This window comes from Anopheles coustani, chromosome 3 (assembly GCF_943734705.1).
Source record: "Anopheles coustani chromosome 3, idAnoCousDA_361_x.2, whole genome shotgun sequence".
In the NCBI taxonomy this organism is placed as follows: Eukaryota; Metazoa; Arthropoda; class Insecta; order Diptera; family Culicidae; genus Anopheles; species Anopheles coustani.
Window position 1 is genome coordinate 71,440,637 of NC_071288.1, and position 25,289 is coordinate 71,465,925.

Sequence of the window (25,289 nt, forward strand, 5' to 3'; positions counted from 1 at the left end):
GCTTCGAAGTAAAATGGTAAATATTCTCATCTCACAAAATAACGAATCAAAACTAAGAACGAATGATGTATGCATGCATATGTTTTTGCTTTCCCAGTTGAAGATTTCGCAAATATTGGCACAGATGTTGACACATTCTGGTGCTACCAGACACCGCCCGATAGCGCTGATTCTGGTTTGGGCCTCATTTGCCCTCTTTTAGGCCACTTCCGGTGCCTTGCTTGACCTACAGCTGACGTTCATTGAGGTGGGGAGAGAGAGCTCCCCGAACGTCCGAACAAGGGCTTTTTGTCTGTGCATCGTGCGTATCTCCAGTTGGAATTGATAGCCACACGGAGTGGAATTAACAACAACATCCGTCTGTCAGAATGTGGCTAAGGATCAGTGGAAAGGCCACCCCTCTGTAGATCGATGGTCGCGATGATCTACATTGTAGCCGGCCTGAGCGTTCTTAGTAGCTGCGAAGTCGACCGGCTCGTAAGATTACGGGTTGCTTCTCTGCCTCTTCTATTCTGCAACTCCACGCAAGTTCTCCTTCGGTCGCAGGCCAAGTTTCATGCGCGAACCTGTGCGAACACCCCTGCCTGGAGCCAAGTAGAACGTTGATTAGAGCGGAAGTTTTTGCATGGGGCGACGAAGATGTTTATGTTTATAAATTGAAGGCATGTTTCCATGGTCTTTCCCATCCACTGGCGAGGCCAAGGATGGTTCGAGGATTGTCCCAGGAAAGGGTGCATCAAGATGGGTTAGTTTACTCTTTTTGTTTGTATATGTGTGTTTTGTAAACAACTCGCGATCGCGATCGAACAGGATCATTCTTGTCAGAGGATGGCATTTTAATGTGTGTGTTTGTGTGTGTTTGTGCGTCGCCTTCTTGCAAATGGGAGATGTGCTACTACCCCACACGACGTGTGTGAGACTGTTTTTTTTTTGTTGCGAATTGTAGCATCTTCTGGATTTTTACACTTTGCAGTTGCCCCTCGCGTGTCCCCCTTGAGGAGTTCCACTTGAGTTGCCAGGGGGCTTCTGCCACGCATGTGTTGTTGGGTTTATTTCTGATTCGAATAACTCACACAATTGACTCACCCCACCGCGTGCTGCGTGGTTCCACGCCCCACGCGAGGAGGGTCTGTCTTCGTTTGCATCTGCCACGCGATATGCAGGTCGCGTCGAACATGAATGGACTCGCAACGGGCGAGAGCGTCACTGATAAACGTTGTCGACGGTCGGCCCGGCATCTCCGGGGAGGGGGAGGGAGATACGCGGGAGACAGCGGGGATTCTCTTAGTCACCTCTTAATACAGTCAGACAGCCGGCTCGAACCCTCGACAGTCAGTCGACCGCGATCTCTCCAGCCAGACACAAGTCTGTTTTGAAGCACGCTCAAGTCTGTGCGCCCCGCGAGTTCTACGTTAAGAAAGCCGGGCGTCCTTCCAATCGAAGTAGTGGACCTAGCCAGAGGCACGTCTCATCTCATCACCAGTTCTGTGTATCCCCTCTGCCGTGTTCGATCGTGTTCTCGTATTCCGCGAAAGAGGGAAGCTATCTGGGGAGTTGTTTGGCAACGGGCAACACAGTGGCGGCTCCCCGCAATCGCTCGTAGCTTGCGTCACACCTACAACGGCCACACATCTGGTACACTTTCCCTTTCGCACGCGTTCTGAGCGAGCTCGCGCACCCGGTTCGCGCTTTCGCTCACTCCAACATCGCGCTTTCCTATCTCGCGTTCGCGGGTCGCCAACAATATCAGTGGAGATTGCTCGCCAAATTAGTGCAGTTCTTCTACGGCGGCTCCGGGTGACAGTTGGGTGTGTGTGCTTTCAGTGTGCAATTCGTAACCGATCGAAGCCTCTCGAGGGAATCGGTTCGACATACAAGTGAATCATTCTGAGCTAAAATTAGGTGAAAATAGTGATTGGTGGTCGACCCCGTAATTGGACTTGCGACTATCGAAAGGGCAGCTAGTGACGTGCCTTACCTACTTCCTTTCACAACATTCCCGTTCCCGTGTGATGCCCACACGATGACACAAAAACGGTTCCTGGACATGGTGTGCCCATTTCCAATTTTTGGGAAATCGTCCTCATCATCAACAAATGCGTCGGGGAAAGGTTAGTACAGTTGGATCGACTTTCGGATATGAGGGTCGTCCTTGGTTATATCTTCCAAGATCTTTTAGAGTTCTAAGGCGTACCCGTTCTAGGGCACTGCATTACAAGAAGCAATTAAAAGATGTTCAAGAGCCCCCGATGTCGTAGATGTCACCGGAGAAAGACAATTGAAGAACTAGGCGACATTAATTCGGTGACCAATCTCCCTCTGCGGGTCGATTCAATTCACTCGAATTCCTACGCGAAGCATCTACGGCCACTCTCGTGCCCATCCACAAGTGTGGGGTTTTTCTTGAAAGGGCGAAGCTTAGAAAGCGACGTTAATAACATTTACCCCTCAATTACTCTATAAACAACACCCTCTGACCCCGCCTCCTGCTTGTGAAACGAGGAATGGGGGGAGCGATACTGTTCTCAGGCAGCAATTAGTTAAAGAGCCTTTCCGATGGTGAACCGGACCTCCATTTTTCTCCTTCCATTCCTTCTTAAAGTTCTTGCACACATTGCCAATGTTGGCGCCAACTTTCACTGCCAATATGCAGATTCTATGGTATCGCCATCTGTCGGAAAAGTTTGCAACCAAATATTGCTCAACCAAAAAATTTTGGTTGCAACCTCGCCAATGTTTGACAATTCAATATTACCTAGTACAGAAATGGTAAACAAACCAGTATACCAAGCGTAAACAACCATTCGCATTCAAACACAACTGGTGTTGTTTATTTTTAATGTAAAAACGAGTATAGAATGAAATTTAAAACAATGTTGTCGTCGTCAACTTGTCGACAACTTGCGCTGATACTTCACACATGAGCAATGCCAAGGTAAGCTATTCTGACAGAAAAACAGAGGTTGTCAAGTATTGCTTTGGTATTACCTTGGCAGGCATTGCTCAGGTGTGCAAGACTTTTTAGTCTCGACCGTTCAGAGTACTTTCGCTGGAAACGGTATGATGGTTCCAGAAGCGAGATCCAAATGACTCATGTGGAATATCTCGGACACATTCGGCGCCGTTGCTTCTGGGAAGTGGCGTTCTCCAAATCCTGCGTTGTCTGCCGGAAATCCCTTTGTCTCCAGTATTCTCCGAACTTCGGACTTCGCGAATTACCGCCATGTGCGCGAACCCGACATGTGTGTGACTCAGTCGAGCACACGTTTTGTTGCTCCCGATGGCGTCAAACAGCGGCGCGTTCGCCTTTCGGCGTCGTCAGGAGACCGGCGTACAGCTGTTTGTCTTTCGATGAATCAGAGTTTTCACTTCACCTGTGCGCGGGTGTAGAGTTGAATTCCGAGAGCGAAGCAAAACAAAAAAAAACAAGAATTACATCAGAATATCTTGATGAAGAAATATGTTTTTGTTTTTGTAGTAATTTCTAGATTTCTAGAGCTCAGTGTTTCTTGGAACATCTGAATGATGTAAGGCTCTGTATTGATCGTAGAGTTCGTAAAATTGAGGCACTCGAGGGAAACAAATATTATGCATACAATAGTACCGATTCTTCGAATTCTTTTTGATGCAGATAGGATTTCTTATTCAACTCGGCTGATGGAGTTGGGCAGAAAAGTGAGTTATTTTTCCGGCGAAAGATAATTTCGCAACTCCGGTGCAATCACGCCAATATCCGAGAAGTAAACTGAACGAGTCGTCGTCTTCGCTTCGCCTTAGAGCGATCAAAGGCGAATCAGTGTGAACTTTCTTTTCGCTTTTCGGTGGAACTGCCCTTGGCCCACGGCGTTATCTCGCCCGCCCGATCAGTCAACATATTTTGATGGACGCGGCTTTGGCGGCCCCGCGCGCAAGCTGATGAATTATTCGGTAGAACTCGGTAGTTTACAAGTTCGTGCTTTGATTTACGTGTTTATGACTGTGTACAGACCGTGACGACCTCTCTCTCTGTGGCGCGTTGCGGTTCAGCCTGGTGGCGTCGTCGTCAGCGGGGATGAATAAGCAAGCAGCCGGCGAAACGGCGACGATGGAGATGTTCGCGGAATCGATGAATGCTGGGAAGCTACCTTCCCCGCTCTCTTGAGATTGAGATTGTTTATCCGAGGGTTGATCAATCACCGATGTTTCGCGGAATGGTGGAAAGTTTCTTAAAACTCCCGCGTGCGTTCGACGAAAAGGAAACGGTATAAAATGTGCCAAATGAATTGGGGTTCGATTGCCAAATTAATTTGACTACCGACACCTTTCAGCAAACCGTGCGAATGGCAAGCAACCCCCCCTCCCCACTAAACTTGTTCAAAAACACTCTAATGGCAACGAGACACAATACGTTTACTGTACTTAAGCTCGTACAATTGATACATTCATTAATCAGCCAAAACAAGCTTTCCGATTTGGGGCACAAATTGGTGCAAACTTAATTGCTGAAGTCGGGTTCAAATTGAGCAAATCAATAAAATTGAAAAGTAATAATAAATAAATAACTAGTCATAGTTCGGGGCTTCGTTGGCGTCCCTTTACCCGGGACGATGGTTGTAATCGATGGCCAAATGGTTTAGTACTGGGGTCGGTACACGATTTCCAAAAAGGGCCAGACGATTAAAGAAAACCACAAAGCGCGGGCCGGATAACTTAAACGATTATCTCATGTTTTCACAGTAATATTTAACCCTTTTGAATCGAGTATAAACTTTTTAAATAGTAAAGTAACATAAACATTGATTTAGGCTAAAACATTTCAAATAATATCGATAAACTTTTTTTAACTTCGATTGCTTTTCAAAATTGTACTTAAAATGAGTCCTGCACACAAATTATTTTAAAATATCTTAGTTTATCTGGTGTACTCTCTAACTGACAAAAACAGCTTCGATAAGTTTTTAGCATTGCGAGTATTGCAAAGTAAAAGAGTGATTGTCCTCGGGTTTTCTGACGAGATTCTCGACGCTTGGAAAGTTTAGAACGATCAATAATACAAATGCGGTAGAAAAAGTCTAATAAAGTATAAGAAAATGTCACCTGCTATTAAACAACTCGTTGAATAACTTTAATCTTCATTTTGGTTAAAAAAACAAAACTGACAAACCGATAGCAATTGAGATGGGTTTTTTTGTTTTTATTACGAGCCCGATAACATCAGTTTGCGGACCAGACTTTGCCGACCCCTGGTTAGGTATTAAATGATAACATTTGTCACTGTCACAAGTTCAAGCTCGAATCGATCGATTCAATGTAGTTGTCACTAGCTTCCCACTGAAAAACTTACACCAACTTTCTCGGCGATAGTTTTGGGGTAAAGTTTGTTTTACGCTAATTATCACGAAGGGACATGGAATAACAAGGTGCTGTTGTGACATTCGATGACAAACGAGTAGAACGAAGACGAAAAGTAAGAAAAGTAATTCCATGACGTAAGCAAATTAAGCAAGGTCGGTGCAACTAAGCCGTTAACATTGTTCCGGTTCCCTGGGTTTCGATTTACGTCAACTTGTGCGAAAACTGTCTTTCACTGTTCGATCAAGTTGCTTTTTTATAAAAGATATTGAAAATAGTGATATTTGCAGTGTTTTTAGAAAACAAATTAAAAAAGATTTCCTTACGATATATAAATAAGAATAACCATAACTGGTAAAGAATAAACAAACAAGGAAATCTTATTACGCATATGGTTTATAAGGATAAAGGTTATAGAATATTGACATAATGTTGTAAATCCGGGATTCCTTCTCATCGAATAAGTCGATAAGGGCAAATGTAAGGTAGATAAGGGCAGAATGTTTCATCTGAGTTCATTCATGAATGCAAGTTCAAAAATACGAATGGTCCATACAATGTCGTCATTATTTTTTTTTTAGAATAATCCATAAATGATCACGATCATCGGACGTGCCAGCATACAGGCAATCCCAAGAGGTCAAAGGATCACTTGACAACAGGCCTTCCTTTCCTTGTTCCCCGCCTGTGACAACTTCTGAACCACTTTGTCCATTATCGAGGCTCGCGGAAATTGGCGAACTTTTTTTTTTTGGTTTATGGTTCGCCGCGTTATGTCGCGATCGTAAAGCGGCTGCTGCAGCCCTAAAAAAGACAACGTAAGAAGTTGATGCCTTCGCTTTGACTACGATCCTCTCGGGTCGAATGTCTTGTGCACACAAGCAGAAAGTGCGTTGGTCTGGAGGAGGCACTGATGAACTGCAAGTGGAGCGTCGCATATGAGGCCACTGCGTCGTTTGCTGGCCATGGCATGCAAACATCTCCACACATGCACGCTCCTGATAGAGTTGGAGTTGATTGCGCACAGATGTTGGCATTTTTTGTATGTTTGCATACGGTACAATTTAGGTTATTCCAACGAATCGCGGACGTGTGGTTACTCAGGCACACTTTCTCTGATCGCTACCTATTTTTCTTTTGCAGCAGCTCCCTTGCTCTGTCGCCCTTCAGGACTTTGTAGGGCGTTTCTTTCTTTGTCGGCCTCGCAAAGCGCAGTTGCGAAGGCGGCTGCAAATCGCCCGATGTCTGCCCGAAATTATAAGCGACATAACCAAACAGCTGCGGCCAATCCTTGTACAGCAACGACGAACGATGGAAAAAGGTTGCAGCTGTGCGATAAGAGCACAGAGAGAGGGTCTCAAAAACTGTCGTTGTGCCTCATGGCTTGAGGAGGTACCCCGAACCCGGAGCACGTTGCTCTGCAAACAGAGTTACGGCAACGTAATGTGTGTTGCGCCTGTCCTGACACGTTTCGACATGATTCGACAGCAGACATCCCTTCCTTCTGGAGGGCAAGAGGCGCCTGCAGATGTGTGTGTTTGTGACACCAGCGTGTTCTGTTCACCACAGCACAGCTGATTAAAATGATCCTGTTCCGCGAAACGCTGTCAAAGGCCGAGAGCTTGCCCTCATCGGGGATGGAGTGTCGGCAGCTGACCTTCCTTTTTATGTAGATTTTCGGAAGGACTCTGCCGACCGCCGGACCTTTCGGGGGAATTGAAGGAAACCCTGAAAAAGACACCCTCTCCTCACCGGTACACACGGTGTTGATCAAACGGACACAGTTAACGACCTTCGGCCGGTTGCCTGTAATGGCCCTGCCTTCTTGCCCCTCGCTTGGCAATTATCTCTTTGTCTTCCGCTTCTGGATTTACCCGATTGCCTACGGACTGTCAACGGAGAAGGGAGTACCGGTGGTTGCTGTGTCCCTTTCGGAACCTTCGGGTCGGGATGGGATGTGTTCGGGTTAACTGGAAAATCCGTTTCCCGGAAGGACCAATCTGCGTACGGGCTCTTTTTTAATGAAGCAATGGACGTTGTGCGCTATTTGCAATTTTGGGAGGAATATGCAAATTTTTCGAACCTCCGTTAGGTCATCGAAAGTCCGTCGGAAAATGGAAAACGCATAACGACACCCGAGAAAGGACCAGAGGTCTGGTGTGGTGTTTCAACGTGCAGCACACAACCACACGACGAATGTTTGGTAAATTGAATTTAGAGCTTTCCGAACGTCGCCGTGTCACCAGCACAAGCGAGGACGAACAAGGACGAGTCCTCGGGGCCTCGGAGAGCTCGCTTTAGACGAGACGGAGTCATAATCCGAGGGAGAGAAAGAGAAGGATAGATCCGTGGTATTGAAATCCGAGATGGAGGATGAAATATACGAACTCCGGACAATATGCCCAAGGGGTGTGTGTGTGTGTGTGAGTGGTGTTGTGCGAGGTGCGCCTCTGGTATGTGACCCGACCCGAGGGGAAGAGATCGTTCCAATGGCAATTGTTTGCTGGTTAGATTAGTTTTCCTTCCTGGTATCCTTTTTCTGTGCTCGTTAGGAGTTTACTTGATCCTTTTTTGCTTTACCTCCTGTTCAACCACGTGTCCGCTCTTGTCTATCCGCTGGAGGATATGAAGTCAGTCAGTAGTCTAGAGTTTTTCGCACCAAATTCAGAAACATACAAACACATGGCTTCATTTGCAACAACCGAACGTTTTGTCACAATGTGATTTTTGGGTCTAAATAATACGTTTTCGATGTCTTCTTGGAAATGCTGTTTGGGAGAACGAGATATGGCCGTACCCTTATATGGCATCAGCCAGCGCCCCGCGGGTTTGCGTATCGCCTGGTCGGCCATTTGCTTCCAGCTTTGACCTTTTTCCCCGCACTGGAAAAGTCACTTCGATCTAGGAAAAGAAGCCTCGCCTCCGTAGAACGGTCTATTTTCCTTTCGGGTGGATATTTGCTTCCTACCGAGAACTGGGCAAACTTTTTCCGGCAAAGATCGATCGTTTCCCTCGTCCTCTCGAAGATCTGCGTTTGCGTCGGCCATTTTGTCCGGTAGGGATCCCGCAGTGTTCCGGGAATGCTAACTCCGGTAGAGCCGGCCTCGTCCGCTCTTCCAGTTCATCCGCGCGGCGTAGATTGATACTTGCAAATAAGCGCACGCTTTACCCGGTAGCCTTGGTGTTCCGGGAAGCTGGTGCTTTTCCACCAGGGCCAGGATGGAAAACAGCAAATTCGTGTCCAGGTCACTGCGGCGCTAACGCTAAACTTCCTCCCTCTCCCGCCTGGGAGCGGGCGAGCGGTGGGTTTAGTTCTGCGATGAAGTGGATTGGAAAATCATATTTTGTACGGATTTCCGGAACGCAGAGGTTCGATCGGTTGATTTCGGTGAATTTGAGCACCCAGGATAAAATGAACTTTTGGCCTAGTTACTCCTGGCCACCCGTATGCGGGATAGTGTCTCCCACGGCTGTGGAACTCGTTCCGGAATGCTCGCTCTTCAAGGTGGTTCAATCTCTAGTGGCTTTGAAACAAAAGTGTCAGTTCCAGTTTTTACTCCTAAATCCATCTATGTCTACGTGTCATTACGTAGAATGCATTACCAGGGTGTGGAAGAATGTTGGTACCAAATTCCAAAAATTCTGGAACTCTAAGCGACAACCATCACACACTGGTGTGGCACAATTTTAACGTACAAACTTTTGGAAATTCTGGAACTCTAACTTATAACGACGTACGGGAAATGTTCGTGGTTCGCGTGAAGCGAATGATCGCATTTCTCCGTTTCCCTTGAAGACCTTTCGCATGTTTTGGAGGATTTGAAGAAAAGACCAAGTGACAGAAAAAAAGGACACATTGTATTTAAAAATTGTAAAGCGAGAAGGTAAAAACAGGCCTTGTTTAGATAGATGGCATGTAACAGGGGATGGTGGTGGTGGGTTCTCCGTTCCGGGTCACCGAAGGCTTTGAGCTTTTGCGCCAAGCCAAACTTCCTGGAAGTGTCTTCAGGTTAATAAGATTTCTCTCGCACACACAAACAAGCACACACACACACACAGCATCCTCGTCCCACGGACGCATTCTCTGCTTCGTCTCGGTTTGCTCTCCGTCCCATTATGTTCGTGTCTCCCGACAATCGCTTGCTCACTCACTCCTCGGAAAGGACTGCCAAGGACTACGCATCGTCGTTTACCCGAGAATACCTCTCACTTACTCTTTCTCTCGTTTTGTCCTTCTCTCCCTTCGCAGCTGTGCCGAGTACGGTGGCATCCTTGACTGCCGCCGCTGCTGGCAGCTCAACGCAGTCCGACGCAGGCAAGGATGATGCTGCTGCTGCTACCCGAACCGTCACCGCCCCCGCCGCCGTTACTGCAGCCGGCCGTGACCAGATCGTGGTGGATGGTAATTCCCCGAAACAGACAACAGCGGCAGCTTCATCGAACGTGGCTCCGACGGGTTCGGTAGCTCCGACCAGCGACAGTACGTCCACGACCACGGTCGCTGCAGCATCGTCTTCCACACGGTTGCTGGCGAAAACAACTCCGGCGACGACCGCGACGACGACGACGACGACAGTTCCAACTTCCTCCAGCACCAGTGTAGCTTCGTCCCCCGGTGGACAGTGCTGTCGCAAGCAGTCACCCTCGTCGGGTTCATCTTCCGCCGCGGCCACACTGCTGCACACCCTGTCGCTGTCCGGCAGACGCTCGAGAAACTCTTCCACGACACCGCCGTGCAGCTGTACCTGCTGTTGTGGCAACAACAACAACAACAACAACGCGGACGTTACCGTAGAGCCATCGCAGTCGAGATCGGCCTTCACCAACTGGATCTCCGGTGGCCAGAAGACGGCGGATCGAAACAGTACCAGTGCTGTCCCATCATCGTCCGGAAGTAACACTAAATCGAAGAAGCCTAACTGGCGCGTTTCGCTAAACTGCACGATACGTCGAGCGGCCGGTGGCGGTAGCTCCAGTGGAGGTGGAACGGCCGGACCGAGCGGTAAAGCACGATCGTCGACCACGAGTGAGAAGTTCCCCGTGGCCAACGGCGGTAACAACGCCAACAACGTATTGTCCTCAACGGGAGGTGACCTCGGCCACAACAACAACAGTATTGCATCAGCGAGCGGAAGCACCTCCCATCGGGGAAGCTCGCTGATATCGTCGAGCGTTTCGGCAAAACTTCTTAAGAGCGAAACCGATAAGGTAAGCATATGCATCACCTGAAGGGATAAATGTCTGGTGGATGAAATGTACCACGCGAAACGATTAGATAGCGTTCAGTGGAATCTGCAAGGAGGCTTAGTACATTCGTGTTATGCAGCATGTGTTTTAGTCTGGTTTTTAAGCGCGTACTAAATGGTTTATCCTGTTGTTTTTCCTTCCTCTCTCTAAAGGACGATACATGCGTGTGCACGGCTTACCGAAAGATGAGTGAATCGCCACCGCCGCCACCGCAGCTATCGGGCGGAACAGTATCGCCGGGTCGACCGTTAAGTCCCCTGCTACCAACCAGCCCTGCAACGGATGATCCATCGTTCATCCCGCTCAACATGCTCTCACTCGTCGCATCGGGAGGAGCTGGTGGTGGGGCAACAACGCAACCACAACCCGCCGGAATGTCTCTACCGGTGCCGGCCGAATCGTTCTCGTCGCTGCTGCACAATCATCACCATCATCTGCACCATCATCATCATCACGCGATGGCCGCAGCCGCCCTGGTTGCCGCCGATCATCATCATCACCCGTCGTTCTTCTTCCCCACGTCGACGGCGGCCACTACCGCCGGTGGTTCGGCTACCGGACCGGCAGCCCATGTGGTTGGACCGAGCGTCTCCGGGGGCAGTGTAGTGGCCGGCCGTGGTTCGTCGCTGTTCGGCAACCTACCAGCCCACCCGTCGCCCAACGGCGTCATACTGCTCTCCGACCCGTCCGGAGTGTTCGATCTTGCTAGGTAAGTGAAGGTCGACGGACGACAATCGGTTTTGGTCGACAGATGACACCATGTGACAAGGGAAGATAAAAGACTTGTGATAGCAAGGAAAGGATGCGCTTTTCCAATGAACAGGATTATCCAGATAAAGCAGTCGCATTTCAGTGAATCAGTGCAGAGTGCTTCTCTAATCCCCTGGTGAATGCACCGTATTGGGGATTAAGTGTAGATACTGTTGTGAAATGAGCATATTATTTACGCCTGAAACAATGTGATGGGATAATCCATTGTGTGTGCTCAACGTTCGCCATAACGTTTGTAAAGGATAAGATTCAATATAATTCTCTTTCGCGCACTGGTGAGCTTTGTAACTGATCTGAAATGAATAATCGATTGAAGTTTTTCTGGGAATGGGAATTACTAGAATTTAATAACATTTGTAGTTTTTATCTTCCGTCATTGAATTGATATTTCAAATTCAGATTCATAACTCTGAATGTTTCTTTGCGTTTTAGCGATCCATGGATCTTTTGATGAGAGTTTCATGAATCCCCCAAAGGTACATCAACTGATGAACAGTGATGAGCAAAACATCAGTAAAGGGACCACTTTTTTTTTTGTTTTGGTTGCATGATCCACGCCAATGAATCGCGGAGATTCATGACAGGTCCATGAAAGATTCATGAAAGATTCATTATGGTTTGAAGATTCGAATCCCTAAAGATTCATGAATCCATTTGAATCAATCTTAGGTGAAAGATTCATATGAATTAATCTCACTAAAAGATTCATACCGCACAACACTATCTGTGATCTTGTCGATCGATAGCGTGATAATAAGCAAAGTAATGTAATGTAGTTAGTGATGAGAGTAGCGATTCCTTAGAAAATTTGCATCAGACAGGACAATTGTGATGATTCGAATCTTTTAGTAACTCTTCTGTGATTTTAAAGCATGAGAAATGAGTCATTATTTGCCTGAAAGATTGGAATTCTTACCAGGGATTCGAATACCAAGAGAAAGAGAATAAAATTACTAATCGTCACAGAGATAAGGACTCAATAGATGTTTTAACATTTTATTCGATATTGTGTAACTGAAACGATTTTGTAAATCAACAAGACTCTTATGTTCTAATCGAATTTTATTCACTTTTATTTCTTTCTCACTTTTACAGCGACGATTTTTCGCTGGAAGACTGCGACGAACGGGCACGAATTCAGCGCGAATTGGAAATCCGCGAGGGAGTTGATGCGCCTCCAAACTTCCACCCGCGCCGTCTCATGTCCGGTGGCACAATCTCGGCCGGTCCAGCCGCCAACCATCCGATAGCATTCTTCTACTCTCGCGACCTGATGCAGCGGGGATTGCTGATGGCGAACCGGTTCATCCAGCCGCTCGATGCGGCCGCGGCCGGAGGTTGCCCGGCTGGAGCGGCCGCCATGGCTGCAGCGGCGGCCGCTGCCGGACGAGGAGGTGCCGGTGCCGTTGGGGCCGCCGCCTTCGGTGGGCTGCGCATACACTCGCAGGTCGACTTCATCCACTGTCTCGTGCCGGACCTGCAGAAGATTACCAGCTGCAGCTTCTACTGGGGCAAGATGGACCGATACGAGGCCGAGCGGTTGCTCGAGGGCAAACCGGAGGGTACCTTCCTGCTGCGCGACTCCGCCCAGGAGGAGTTCCTGTTCTCCGTCTCTTTCCGCAAGTACAACCGGTCGCTGCACGCTCGGATCGAGCAGTTCAATCACAAGTTCAGGTAAGGGTGCGCAAACTCGCACGTTTCGAGTCAATCGATTCTATCGTGTACCTTCGCCTCTTTTGCTTACAGTTTCGATTCCCGCGATCCGGGTGTGTACACGGCTTCGACGGTGACCGGTCTGCTCGAGCACTACAAGGATCCGTCCTGCGTGATGTTCTTCGAGCCGATGCTGACCTACCCGCTGAATCGCAACTTCAGCTTCAGCCTGCAGCAGCTCTGCCGGGCTGCCATCGTCAGCAACACGACGTACGACGGCATCAACGAGCTGGCGCTACCAAAGTCTCTGAAGGCGTACCTAAAAGAGTACCACTACCGACAGCGGGTCCGTTTCCGGCCACTGGACGAGCATCTCTACTCCAACGCGTAGCTGCTTGATCAACATGATGACGGTCCAGCCGAAGATGACGACGACGACGACGACGACGATGATGACGATGATTATACCGGTGGCGGTGGTGTTGTTGCTGGGCATGGTGATGATTTGGAAACATCCCGTTTGTTCCCGCAACCGACCCACGTCTTCTTGCCCATGGCGGAGGAGTTCTTATTAAGCACGACGTTCCACGGCACCTGCCTTCATCAGCATCATCATCATCATCACCATGGTGGCCGACGGTTCGTGTGCGTCCAGGTCCAACGGAAAGGTAGCCAAAGCAAACCGACTCCCCCAGCAAAGCATTCTAAAAAACGCTCGTTGCGTAGTCGCTGGAGGCGTCGTATTTACCAGCGTGGAACTGACCACGAGCAACACCTGGCGGCGGTGGTACCATCGCCAACGGCTTCGTCTTCCTCTCGCTGGACATTTGTGCTAAAACGGTTCCTTAGGCGTCACCGGCGGGCGGTGATGACAACAGCGTGCCACACCAAGTGGTAACCACAGCAGCAACAGTGGCCAGTGGCATTCCTGCCGCGCAAAACCCTTTCGTTAGCTTTATTTATTCACGCACCCGCGGAAGTGTGGAGTGCATGGCACTGCGGGAATGATCGACGGCGACCACACCACGGATGCGGTTGTGCGTCGTTGTTCGTTCAAATTGGTGACAATCGGAAAAGTATCACACTTTAGTAGTGAATTCAGAAAACGAAATTGCAAAAATGACAAGTGTGTGTGCATGTGTGTGTGTGGAAGAGAACGAGCATAGATGCATTTCACAGAAGAACCCCGGGAAACAAGGAACGGATCGCGTTCCAATGAATAGAAAAGTATTCGGACATAAATTGCCATCATAGAAAATTTGTAGCAGTCCCATTCTTTAGGTGATGTGCCCAAGGCATATGAAAATCTCAAGCCCCATGTTTTTTTGAACCCCTTAGTTTGTTCAATAATTTCCGTCAAATAGTTCTCAGATATCTAATTTATTAGCCACACACATACTGTGAACAACAAGGAAAGAGGTAGTAAATTATTCGCTCAATTCCATCGGACATCGTCTCATTTTACCGTCTTGTGCCGCACTCGGTTTTTTGTTCTGAATAGGTGAAATATTTCGATTGCAGCATACTAGAACTATACACACACAATCCTTACAAATAGCGACCCCTAATATTAACGATTACCAGTATTTGAGTTTAACCTGTGGGGAATTGTAGGTAAATTTTCGCTCTCGCACGTTCCTGGGCGTCCCATAGGCGCACCTCCACACCTGGGTGGGCTGGAGAGCGCTAGTGAAAATTGTATTGTTTATTTGATTGTATAGAAACATAAAATCACAAACCCTCCTCCCTTTCCTGCGACAAGTTATTCGTATTTATTAAACTAGCATTACTTAAGAAATAATTCTACATTAAACAACAAAGAAACCGAATGTGAATAACACATATGTATACTGTTCCTCGTTGTAGGACGATCGTAACCGGATCGCGAGAGTAATCTATCTTCCTTGTAGAAAAATTCTATTATTCGTTTCCAAGCCATTGTGTATATTATTGAATCTGTTTCGGCTTTTTCCCCCTTCTCTGTTTCGCTGAGCCGTTTTGCGTTTGTTGTTGCTTTCGGAGGTACCTCCGGGAGGGTCCTTTTAGCATAAATTACGGTTTGTTTGTTGCATTCGATCAGACATACTCTCAGCACATGTCGACTTGTAGCAGTTACGCTCTCGATACATGTAAGGTACATTGATGCGTACTGCATCGATATCGCTAGCCAATAGAAAATGGTCGATTCCGATAGACGTCCGCTGCTGCAGGACGATAAAAAAAAAGATAGCATAGATATACATTGTGGAGTGGCACTAGAAAAAGAGAGATTCGGTTGGTATGCGCAGGGTCATTATAGAGAAATTGAGCAAAATTGAAATGAGTATGACTTCATTACATTGAATGAACGAGCATATAGCAAGCAAGGTAGTAGAAGCATCTAGGTCTAAATTCGAGTCTGAATAATACTTTAACGATAGTGCTGTGCACGTTATTCGTTGACATACTTCACGTAGGTTTCTTTGAACCTGCAAATGCGTGGATATTAACTTAAAAAAATAACATAAAAATCGACGTAACAACTAGGTATTATGTATGTTTCACACAATTTCTTTGTGGCTTTAACATTGTACATTAGGATAGAGAGAGAACATTGTGGAAAAACAAGAGGAAAGCAATCAAAATCGCCTGTAAAAGAGAGCACCACTAATCCCCCACACCAGAGCTGGGTCGGTAGAGGATAGTAAATATGCCGATGTGTTTAGACAGCCGGTTTTAGTGCTCTAAGAACTATTTTGAATACTAGCAGATTATTATTATTTTTATTCTGATTGTAATATTATTATTATTATTATTATTATTATTATTATTATTATTATTATGTATAGTTCCAGCATCGAATCTGCGTGACAGAGCAAATAAAAGAAATAGTTTTAAAGTTATGTCAAGTGTACGTTTTTTTTTCTAAAGCTAATCGATGACCAGGTGGAGTCCATTGGTTTAGATATAAAATCATGTTAAAAAAAAACTATTAGCTTCTAGTGAATGCAAAAAGACTCCCTAGCATCTACGGTGTTAAGGTTGTTCCACGGTACCAAGAATGCACCGCTACGGCTATAAACATTGTAAATTGACCTCTTGTTAGAGTACTTTGTGTACCGTCTTTACTTATTAACCGAACCCCCCTTTTGGAACTTTATCCGTGCCTTTAGTTCCATAATGGCTTTATTCGCACGAAGTGTACCCAGGGAGCGCAGACGAAGTGGAACAGATTCTGCAGTCGACCATTCCGACGAAATCGCTGCACAGGACGTTCGTCTTCCAACTTCTTCTGCCCGCCGGCGTCATCACGGTAAGCACTCCAAGAATGGAAAAATTGGAAAACTACCCCCGAGCGGCGGGTGAAAGCGTTTGCCGAGAGTTGGCGAACAAATTGGCGCCCTTCTCGGTAAATTGCGCAACATCGACCGCTCGTGCAATCCATGGTGCACGAGAGTTCAGCCATCGTTTGCCGGTGGCAAACAAAATTGCCAGTAACATAAAATCGAGTCCCTTCTATCTTCGGTCGCCCTGCGTTCGCGGCTTGCAGAAATAGATGCAAACAGTATCGGCGATAATAAAAGGATGCTTAACACCGGGCCGGGGTTGTGTTTGAAACTCCAACGCGAAGGCACTTGGAATGGTGAGCGTGGTGAGAAAGTTACAGTTTTCCATGAATACGCCCCAGTTCTCGGTAGGAAATGGGTTTGGGCGTGTAGCAGCGATGCATAAATGCTCGATGTGTTCCGGGAAACAATCTATTCATCGAGTCGTAAATCGATTTTCCAAATGCATGTCTGTACATCATTAGGGAAATTGTGTTCGCTTGATTCGATTGCACTTTCTACTCGAGATTATTTGGTTTGTTTTATTTCTATTATTTAATATCACTGAATCGCAATGCGGAAGTACGCACGGATTATTCAGTGTCCGGATGATCGGAACGGAAAATATACCGGAACTAATCCCACCAAGCTTTTTCTGTTCGAAACATCGTATCCTTTGATCTGCCATAATGACACTTTGTTTTTCTTACTAGCGTATTCCATTAGTGTGAAATAATTTAAATCTGTTTAAATTGAAGTGAACTGGATACATCGATTGTCGATATTTTATATCGCACAAATCGAAAGAAATGTAACAATGCAAATAGTTTATGTGCGTGATTTGTTTGATGTAACGAAGTTTTGTTATATTTAGCCCGGTAAGGGAAAAAGAAAAAAAAGTGTACCTTCGTTTCACAACAATTCATCGTTTCTCAGCAAAAACTACATGACATACTGGGGAATGCTGGTCGTAGACCCACGCCTCGGTAAGCCGGACGCGGTCACTTCCGTAATGCACATCGGTGTGACGTTGTCTCCGGTTTCCGTCGCTGACGAACGTAACCGGATTGCGAAGCGCACGTCAACGCAATGATGGATTGTTTTGAGTGTGTCGTACAAAAATAGGATTAGCTTCTTGTTTTACCTTCTCAACTCATTAGGTGCATGAGTCACGTGTCTCCGAGTAGTCCGCGTGTACGCACGGAATGTACGCAAGCAACCGAGGTGTTGTTTCACAATTTTTGGGAGGAATTCATAACCAGCACACCAGAAAAAGTAAGTTCGTTTATCATGAGAATTGTGGTGGTTTTCTTTTTTATTTTCTTTTCTTCCCTAACTGTAATTGTTGTGTCAACCACTGTAATGTTTGCCAATTTTTTTTCTTTTTCCGATTAGCACCTGTTCGTGTCGGATGTCCGGGATTAATTTATAGAGCTGTATTTTCCTAAGCTCTCCACGTTGACCAAATCTTAAATAAACAAGCTAATGAACCTGCCCATCCATTTTCCTCCCCATGTTTTCCGCCCCTCTCTCTACGTTTAACCTGCGGGATTAAATTGTATGGAAAGTGAAAAGGTTACCGGGTGAAATTTCTACGAATCTCATCGGACACTGTTTTTATGCAACGCAAATAAAAACAAGAACCAGAAAAGCGGAGGGGAAATTTATAAACCATATCCCGGGTCGTTAATCGACGTAACGTCGCCTGCTAGATTCCGATGCTTTTTTTTGCTTCCTTTTCGCTCCACGCCTCGCTCGAACAAGGCAAAACTAATTTATTGACATCCAGATGCGAGCAAGGTTTTTGTGCTTCTCCGAGAGATTGGAAAGCGGATTAGTGAAACGGTGGAGTGGATTAGGGAAATTGCGACGTCTCTGACAGCTACAAATTTCCCCTCTCTGAGCCACACAAACACACGCACCCCGTTTACATTATCAGTGGTTGGTTCAAACTATTCGTTGTCTCTAAGCTATTTGTACTACAATAAGGAGAAACCATTACCTTCGAGCGATCAAATGACAGAAACGACGATATCAAATTATTCCCTTCTAGTTATTCGTTTTCGGCAACACCCGGTTTTTCCGCCACCGGATCGATGATTGATGGCACGAGCGCATTTTTCGGAAGTGTCAAGAAGATCGATTACGCTGCGTGAGTTTGGGATGAAGATTTGTGGCTGACGCGAGACCGGTTCGAATGTTCCCTTCGCGGGCCGCCCCATTCCTACAACCCTTTTTTTCTTCTTCTCGTGAGGAAATTCTGTTTTCAACGAACTCACCGATTTATGCATCAACAGGTGCTTGCGTGCGCCTTATGTGTGTGTATGAAAAAGTTCGGCGTCTGGCGGTTGGGTGTATTTCAGTTGAGGTTTGCATCGTGCTGCGGTTCATTTTCAGCCCCATCTTCCATGATTTATGGGGTGTTTTGGTGAGCATAAAATGTGGCAAAGGAAAAAACAGAAAACGAAAAAACGAAATGACACATGGGGCGTGGGAGGAATGGTACGTGTGGAGGGATAAGGAACTTGTCTCTGGCGTGCTTAATTGTCACAGCTGGATGACTGACCGGTGGCCGTTAGCCATCCGAGCAGGTGGATCAGTTTAGACGAGTAGGTTGGACGAAATGTTCTTCCGGATAACGAATGCACATGTTACAATTAAAAAACAAGATTGCAAAAGTTCTTTAAACAAACTTTTGCAATCTTGTTTTTCAATAAAATGAATATTCTTCATGGGGGTGCCCATGGCGCAGCGGTAGCGCGAGGAAACACCACACCACAGGTGTGGGATCGAATCTCGAGTCTGGCACCCTCCGGTATTACGAACGGCTGACCACCGATCTATAATATACCGTCTTTCGGTCACACAAACTCTCTTCGGAGGGAGGCCTTGTCCCACTAGAGGATGTCGTGCCACTTAAATAAAAATAATAATATTCTTCATACATCATAAGTATGGAAAGTATGTCTTATAAATATGTGCAACAACTTAAAAAAATATGTTGGTGGGTTCGAATCCCAACCGAGAGGACTCCACGAACGCAAAGGGAAAAAGTATTGTAAGCTCTTAAGAAAAAGATTTTGGTTAGTTGACAATACATTCATAGGTCATGTTTGCTCCTTTTGATGTCAACATAGCTCTGGTATTGACTACCTTGGATTTGGTAGGATCTGTGATTTACTTAGTTTTGTGACTGAGCCCTTTTGGTGAGTAAGTCAATTTTGTGAATTAGTAAATTCTATGACTCAGTAAGCTAAGGGGAATTATTCAAATATGGACTCAGTAAGCTCCGACAATTAGAAAAATCTGTGTTCAAGAAGGAACTCTTTTTGATTGAGTAACTGTAGGAATTCCCTAAATAAGGGACTAAACAGCCTCTGACAGTTAGTAAACTCTGTGTCTCAGTACATTTTTAAGCTAAGTTCTGAGGATGCTTTTGTGATAATACTTTAACTATTGGTCAAAGTGGTTTACGTTACAATCTGTTTGTTAATAGGGGTTATCATGAAATCGTCGTTTCGTTTTAGCGGTCGCTAAAGGTGCTCATTTGTTCATTTCAGTCGCTAAAAGTTCATTATAATGAACAAATGAGCACCCTTAGCGACGAATGAGCGCCTTTAGCGACCGCTAAAACGAAACGACGATTTCATGATAACCCCTAATGTACTTCAATACTTTAATTGCCAATGATTCAAATAGTAGGAGACAGGCAATTCTGATATGGGCCCGAAACTCATATAGCATCACACTACTTTAGAAGTAATCCTGAGTAGTTGTAAAAATGTCTCCTTTGGGAAGCTTCGTTTAGTTTTTATTTGTTTTAAAATACACAGTATTTGTTTGATGAACAAATCTCACCAAAAATGATTGTGATATAAAAATACATTAAAAACGCTTGGTAGTCTAAGTGTTAACACGTTGACAGCCAAGCGTTTAGGCACACTTTTTTAGTGTTTGTTTGACCGTTATTTTTGATAAAATATATTCAACCGACAGGTTTTGAAAACTAAGGAAAGGGCTTTGATGTTCCATTTCTATTTCTTTATGGGGCAAAAACTTTAGAATTAAACACACAAAACTAATGACAGCTGGCTAACAAAAACACTATGAACGATAGCCATAGCAGTCAATGCGTTAAAGATCTGTATCTTACTATTTGACTAACCTAATTTTCGTCCATTCGTCAGCCTGGAGTGCGGGTGTCATCTTGTCGGTCAGTCACGACACCGCACCGTGTGTCCGGAACCGTTTGCAAAAGGTATCCCTCCCGGTGTCCCTCCAACGTCCTCACCCAACCATCCCGCGGTTGACAGATGGCACTCGAGTGACATTAATTAAGCCGCCAGCAGCAGCCAGCAGCTGCCAGCGGGCGGTGAAACATGAGCACTACCATGCATTACACAAGTTCGGTGCAATCTGTTGCAAATTTAACGCCAGGTGTGCGTCGTTGCATTTCGGCGGAAGGAAATGTTCATTTTCGTGGGTTTGTTTTTCTTTTCCCAATATGTTGCATGCGACGTTGAGTAATGGTTTCTAATTGAGCATCGAACGTGTGACGGACGCCTCGTCACGCCACTTTACTTCCAATCCCGTACCTTAGAGGGGGTTTGATTTGGCAAACATGTGCATTAATGAGAGATTGTGGATTGCACTTTTAGATTGCACACAATTTTATTAATTATGAAATGCTAAGGAAAAAGTATCGAATCCGAATAAATGTGTGGAAAAGAACATAAACACTGCAAAGAAACTCTATGTAATTAAAGATCATAACTGATCAATTAAATCTGTGTTGGATATGAATCACAAAGATTCTTATGTTCTGATTTGAGTTCATTATTAACAGTGTTAACACGTTTACTGCCAAGGGTTTTTAGTACACTGTTTTTGGACACGTCGTTTTGATAAAAACATACAAAGTTTTGTTTATAAAATTCATTAAACTGACAGTTTTCGAAGGACACGCAAAGACTTAACATCTCGAAGAATTAGTTTTTAATATCATTTCATTTATTTATGGATAAAAAACTTTTTAGAACTAATTGCTGCTGTCACCCACTTTTTGGTGATGTTGCCGAGTCAACGTGTTAAAATATTTTCACTCTCAAGAAATATCATTCAAAGTTCGTTCGTATAATACGCCTCTCGATGAAATATAGACGATCTAAAACTCCTCTTCCACTGGTTTCCACACTTCCAACTGTAACACGTTACAGGCGTTACAACCAGCCGAGCGTGACACAGTCTGCACGACCAGGCGCCTCCATCGGTTCGGAGCGGTTTGTCACGCGCCAGCGAAGACGCATTATCGTGCGCACGTGGCCAAAACAGCGTGTTGCCATGATGGGCGTACGGTCCTGGCCACATTCGTCGGCGCAAGATAAAGAGAGAACACTGAAACCCTTTTCCCTATCGTTCTCTCATTCGTTCTTCGCCATGGGTCCGATGTGTGTTGTTGTGTTTGAATATCATTTGATGTTTTTTTGATATTTTCTTTTGATTTTTCCTGCTGGCGGGAAGACACGCAAACTACGTACGCGTCACATACTGCCGCGTAAAGGAAGGAAGCTGGCCTGGGAATGTTATTGTTAGAATTACCGCAAAGTATTGTTGGGAAATCGTGGCTTTTGGTCGAGGTTTTGTCCCGCTACCGGGGTGGCACTTTTTCTCTCTTTCTCGCTTCGCTTTCTGGTAGTGGTCGCGGCCACCGTACGTATTGCTCATATGTATTTTTCTCACCCCGAATTAGCGTGGCGCACTCGCGTCTAACTGATAAATCGCCCGTTGGCCCCCGGCGAGCTCTCCTTCGAGCGTTCGGGACTTTTCCTTCGTTATTTTTCACTTTTTCCCTCACTCTTCCATCACCTACACTACCTACACCTAGGCCACCTCGCTTTTCCTGGTCCGGTTTTCCATCATCCGCCGTAGTAGGTGGTACTGGCTGGCTGTTGGCTGGCAATTCATCGCTAGTGCAGCATGTCGTCGGATCTACTACCCTCGGTGCGAACGGTCCGGCCGGCTCAATCAGACAGATGGCTTCTGTACTAAGCTAATCTACAACTATATCAATGTTTGAATTTTTGTTATACCCTTACTCAAAAGAGAATTCGATTTCCTTGACGAGGGTAGTGTGAGAAGTTTAAACAATTTTAATTTTGATTCCTTAGGAAGATTTCGTTCTAAAAGTTGTGTTAGTTTGCGTTGGCTGATTGACAAAGTGAAATAAGCGTAAATAAGCAAAACATTGTCGTTGCCTTGAATATTGTGCCTCTTGTAATTGTGTTGTTTTTATTGTTGCTATTGCCAATAGCCAAAGATTCGTATTTGCATTTCCACTTGATAAGAAAAAATAATTTGAAAATCTTTACTTTTACTTTTAAGCAAAAGTGCTGTTTGAAATTAAACAAGAGTAACGTTTTGTTACAACTCAAATATATTTTTGTGCTTATCAACAAGTGTGAAACGAATTAAGAAAATGTTCTAAATTGATTCGATCTACCGAAACAATCTACGGGAATTTGGCGTTGGCTCATTTTCCACGCACGTTAAGTCTTTAGTACAGAAAATGGGTCGTTTACGCGTTCATATGAAGACATATCAATTAATCACATTTTCACGCGTCGGTGCAACGGTCAAAACAATGTTGTTCCAACGCTGTTACGCTCCCCGGACGGCCTATTGCAAACTGTCAGGCCCCTGTCATAATGTGCGCATTTTTGTGAGGTACTGTGGACGTGCGATGGCAAATTTTATGGCTCATTGTGTAATTCTGTATTTATACATCGTCGGCTCATAAATATTGTTGCAGGGGAATTAGTTGCCGTACCTGGGTGCTGGTGGTATAGTTTGTTTGCTTTCCTTTGTCAAATAACTTCTCACGGTGGTCCATCATGCTGATGCGGCGCAACGTAATAGTTCATTAAGGATAATTGTCAAAATGAATGGGCCGAAGTAATGCATCTGATTTATTGCACTTTTGATGGGAAATAAAAGTATAAATCATTTTCTCTTGTGAGTTCTGTATCTATATGGTTTGCTTTGCTAATGAAATGTGTAAGAAACAAAAAGAAGTTGAGTTGATTAAAAACATAAGAAAGTCTGATAATAGTAGAGCTGAAGGAAAATGAGCACGTATTCAAGAAGACTTTTAAAATACATATTTAAAAATAAACGTGCCTCCGAAAGTCAAAACACATTCTGAAAATGAACAAATTTCCAATTTTTATATTTTTTAAGTGCGCAAATCATAAAATAATCCTTTACTTACTATTTCTTGTTTTGAAACGCATTGTACTACCTTTTAGCGACTTCATGCTTAAGAAAAGTTTAGTATCAATAAGTTTCAGTTAATTTTTATTAACTAAAGCCATAATTCAACATGTAAAGGAGCAAGATCTAAATAAATTTTAAAACTATACAAGCTAATTATTTATTACTATACCGACCGCATCTCGCACAACATCTCAGATTAATGACGGAATGACAAAAATGCACTCTGCAAAAGCCGTCGCCCTCAGGGGGGAGCAAATTTCCCCACTGTTTTGATAGTAACAACGGGCCGGGAAAAGGGCTGGGAAATATGTAGACGACCAGTCAACACTTTTTTTTACTTCAACCACGGCGCGCAAAGGGAAACTAATATTCCCTTCATTACCGTCGCGTTCGCCGCTTCGCTGCGATTTGTCAATTGTCCGAATTCCTGGCGTGCGAAGGGCGTACGGCGACACCGGGGAGCACCGTAGTGTGTGTGTGTGTGCTGAAGTTGGCCACTCGCCAACGGACCCAAACCCAACATTTTCCCCGTTTTCCACATGGTTGTAGGTTTGCTCGGAACAACTGTAAACCGGCCTGTACGACAAGCGTGTCGCGGTGGAAAACAAATTCATTTCCCACCGTTCGGGATCCGTTCCCTCGAAGCCACACGGTTGGTCGTAAAGTGCTTCGAAAAATTCTACTATTGTTCTGCTAAGAATTGGCTGGGGGGGGGGGGAGCAGTAAAAGAAGCAAAGAAAAAGTCCTTCGCTCGAAAAACCGTCATCGTAAATAGAAACATATCGCCCTCAGATGCCAGAGGAAAATTCGGTGTCGCTTGGGAACCGAACGGGGGGGTTGGGAGCGACCGAAGGGAGCAAGATGAGACGCAAGAAAACAGCAAACAGGCAGTATGGAAAAGGAAAAAAATAAAACGAACGCCCAACGCTAGCCGCTCGGTGCGATTTATTAATGTATTCCAAAACAACGACATGATCAAGCTCATCAAGTCCGCATCGTTCGGAACCAGCTGTACTGTCGGCGTTAAAATAAGCAGAAGAAGAAGAAGAAAAAGATGTTTGTAGATGCGCCTCACGACCACCCAACACCCCACGGTCCACCCAGAAGGTCCGCTCCGATCCATCGATCATCGTTTATGGCTGACGGAAACATCGGAGCATCGTGTTGGGACAATGTTGCAACGACGGCGAGGACAACGATGAACACCGGGGCGAGTTGGTGTCGCGGTGTGTGTATGTGCGTGGTTTTTTTTCACGGAAAGCGCCAGAAGATACATCGGCCCGCGGTATCATTACAAAGTGTTACACCATTGGCGATTAGAGGAGGATTTGGAAATAGATTTGTCGGTTGCATCAATCATGGTGGACAGATGGTTTGTGCTGAACCTTGTTTTGGTTTGTGTTATGATACATTGGATAGATTTGACGGAGTTTTGATAAGCAAAAAAACGGGAGTTTCTCTATCATTTAACAAGTTGACTGCCAGTCGTTTTAAGCACATTTTTTTAGTGCAATATAATTTGATAAAATTTGTTTACAACATTTATTAAACCGACGGTTTAGAAGACCATGAAAATACTTAGCTTTCCAAAGAACTTGTTTTTAATATTACTAAAGCTTGTATGTTGCATTTTAATTTATTACAGGGAACTTTTTCAATGTTGCTGCTGTAACCCACTTTTGGGTGACGAGGCAGTCAACGTGATAAACC

The 25,289-nt window shown here is 45.3% G+C and overlaps 1 protein-coding gene across 2 annotated transcripts in view; it reads left to right on the top strand.

The window, feature by feature from the left end:
* Positions 1-15,884, top strand: part of LOC131261131 (mucin-19) — a 47,681-nt gene extending 31,797 nt beyond the window's left edge. For both annotated transcript variants that reach the window (XM_058263053.1, XM_058263052.1), the window contains exons 4-7: positions 9,581-10,539; positions 10,731-11,287; positions 12,445-13,023; positions 13,096-15,884. In XM_058263053.1, coding sequence (XP_058119036.1) covers positions 9,581-10,539; positions 10,731-11,287; positions 12,445-13,023; positions 13,096-13,393 — 2,393 coding nt within the window. In that variant the 3' untranslated portion in view covers positions 13,394-15,884. The remainder of the gene's footprint in view (positions 1-9,580; positions 10,540-10,730; positions 11,288-12,444; positions 13,024-13,095) is intronic.
* Positions 15,885-25,289: the final 9,405 nt, after the last annotated feature.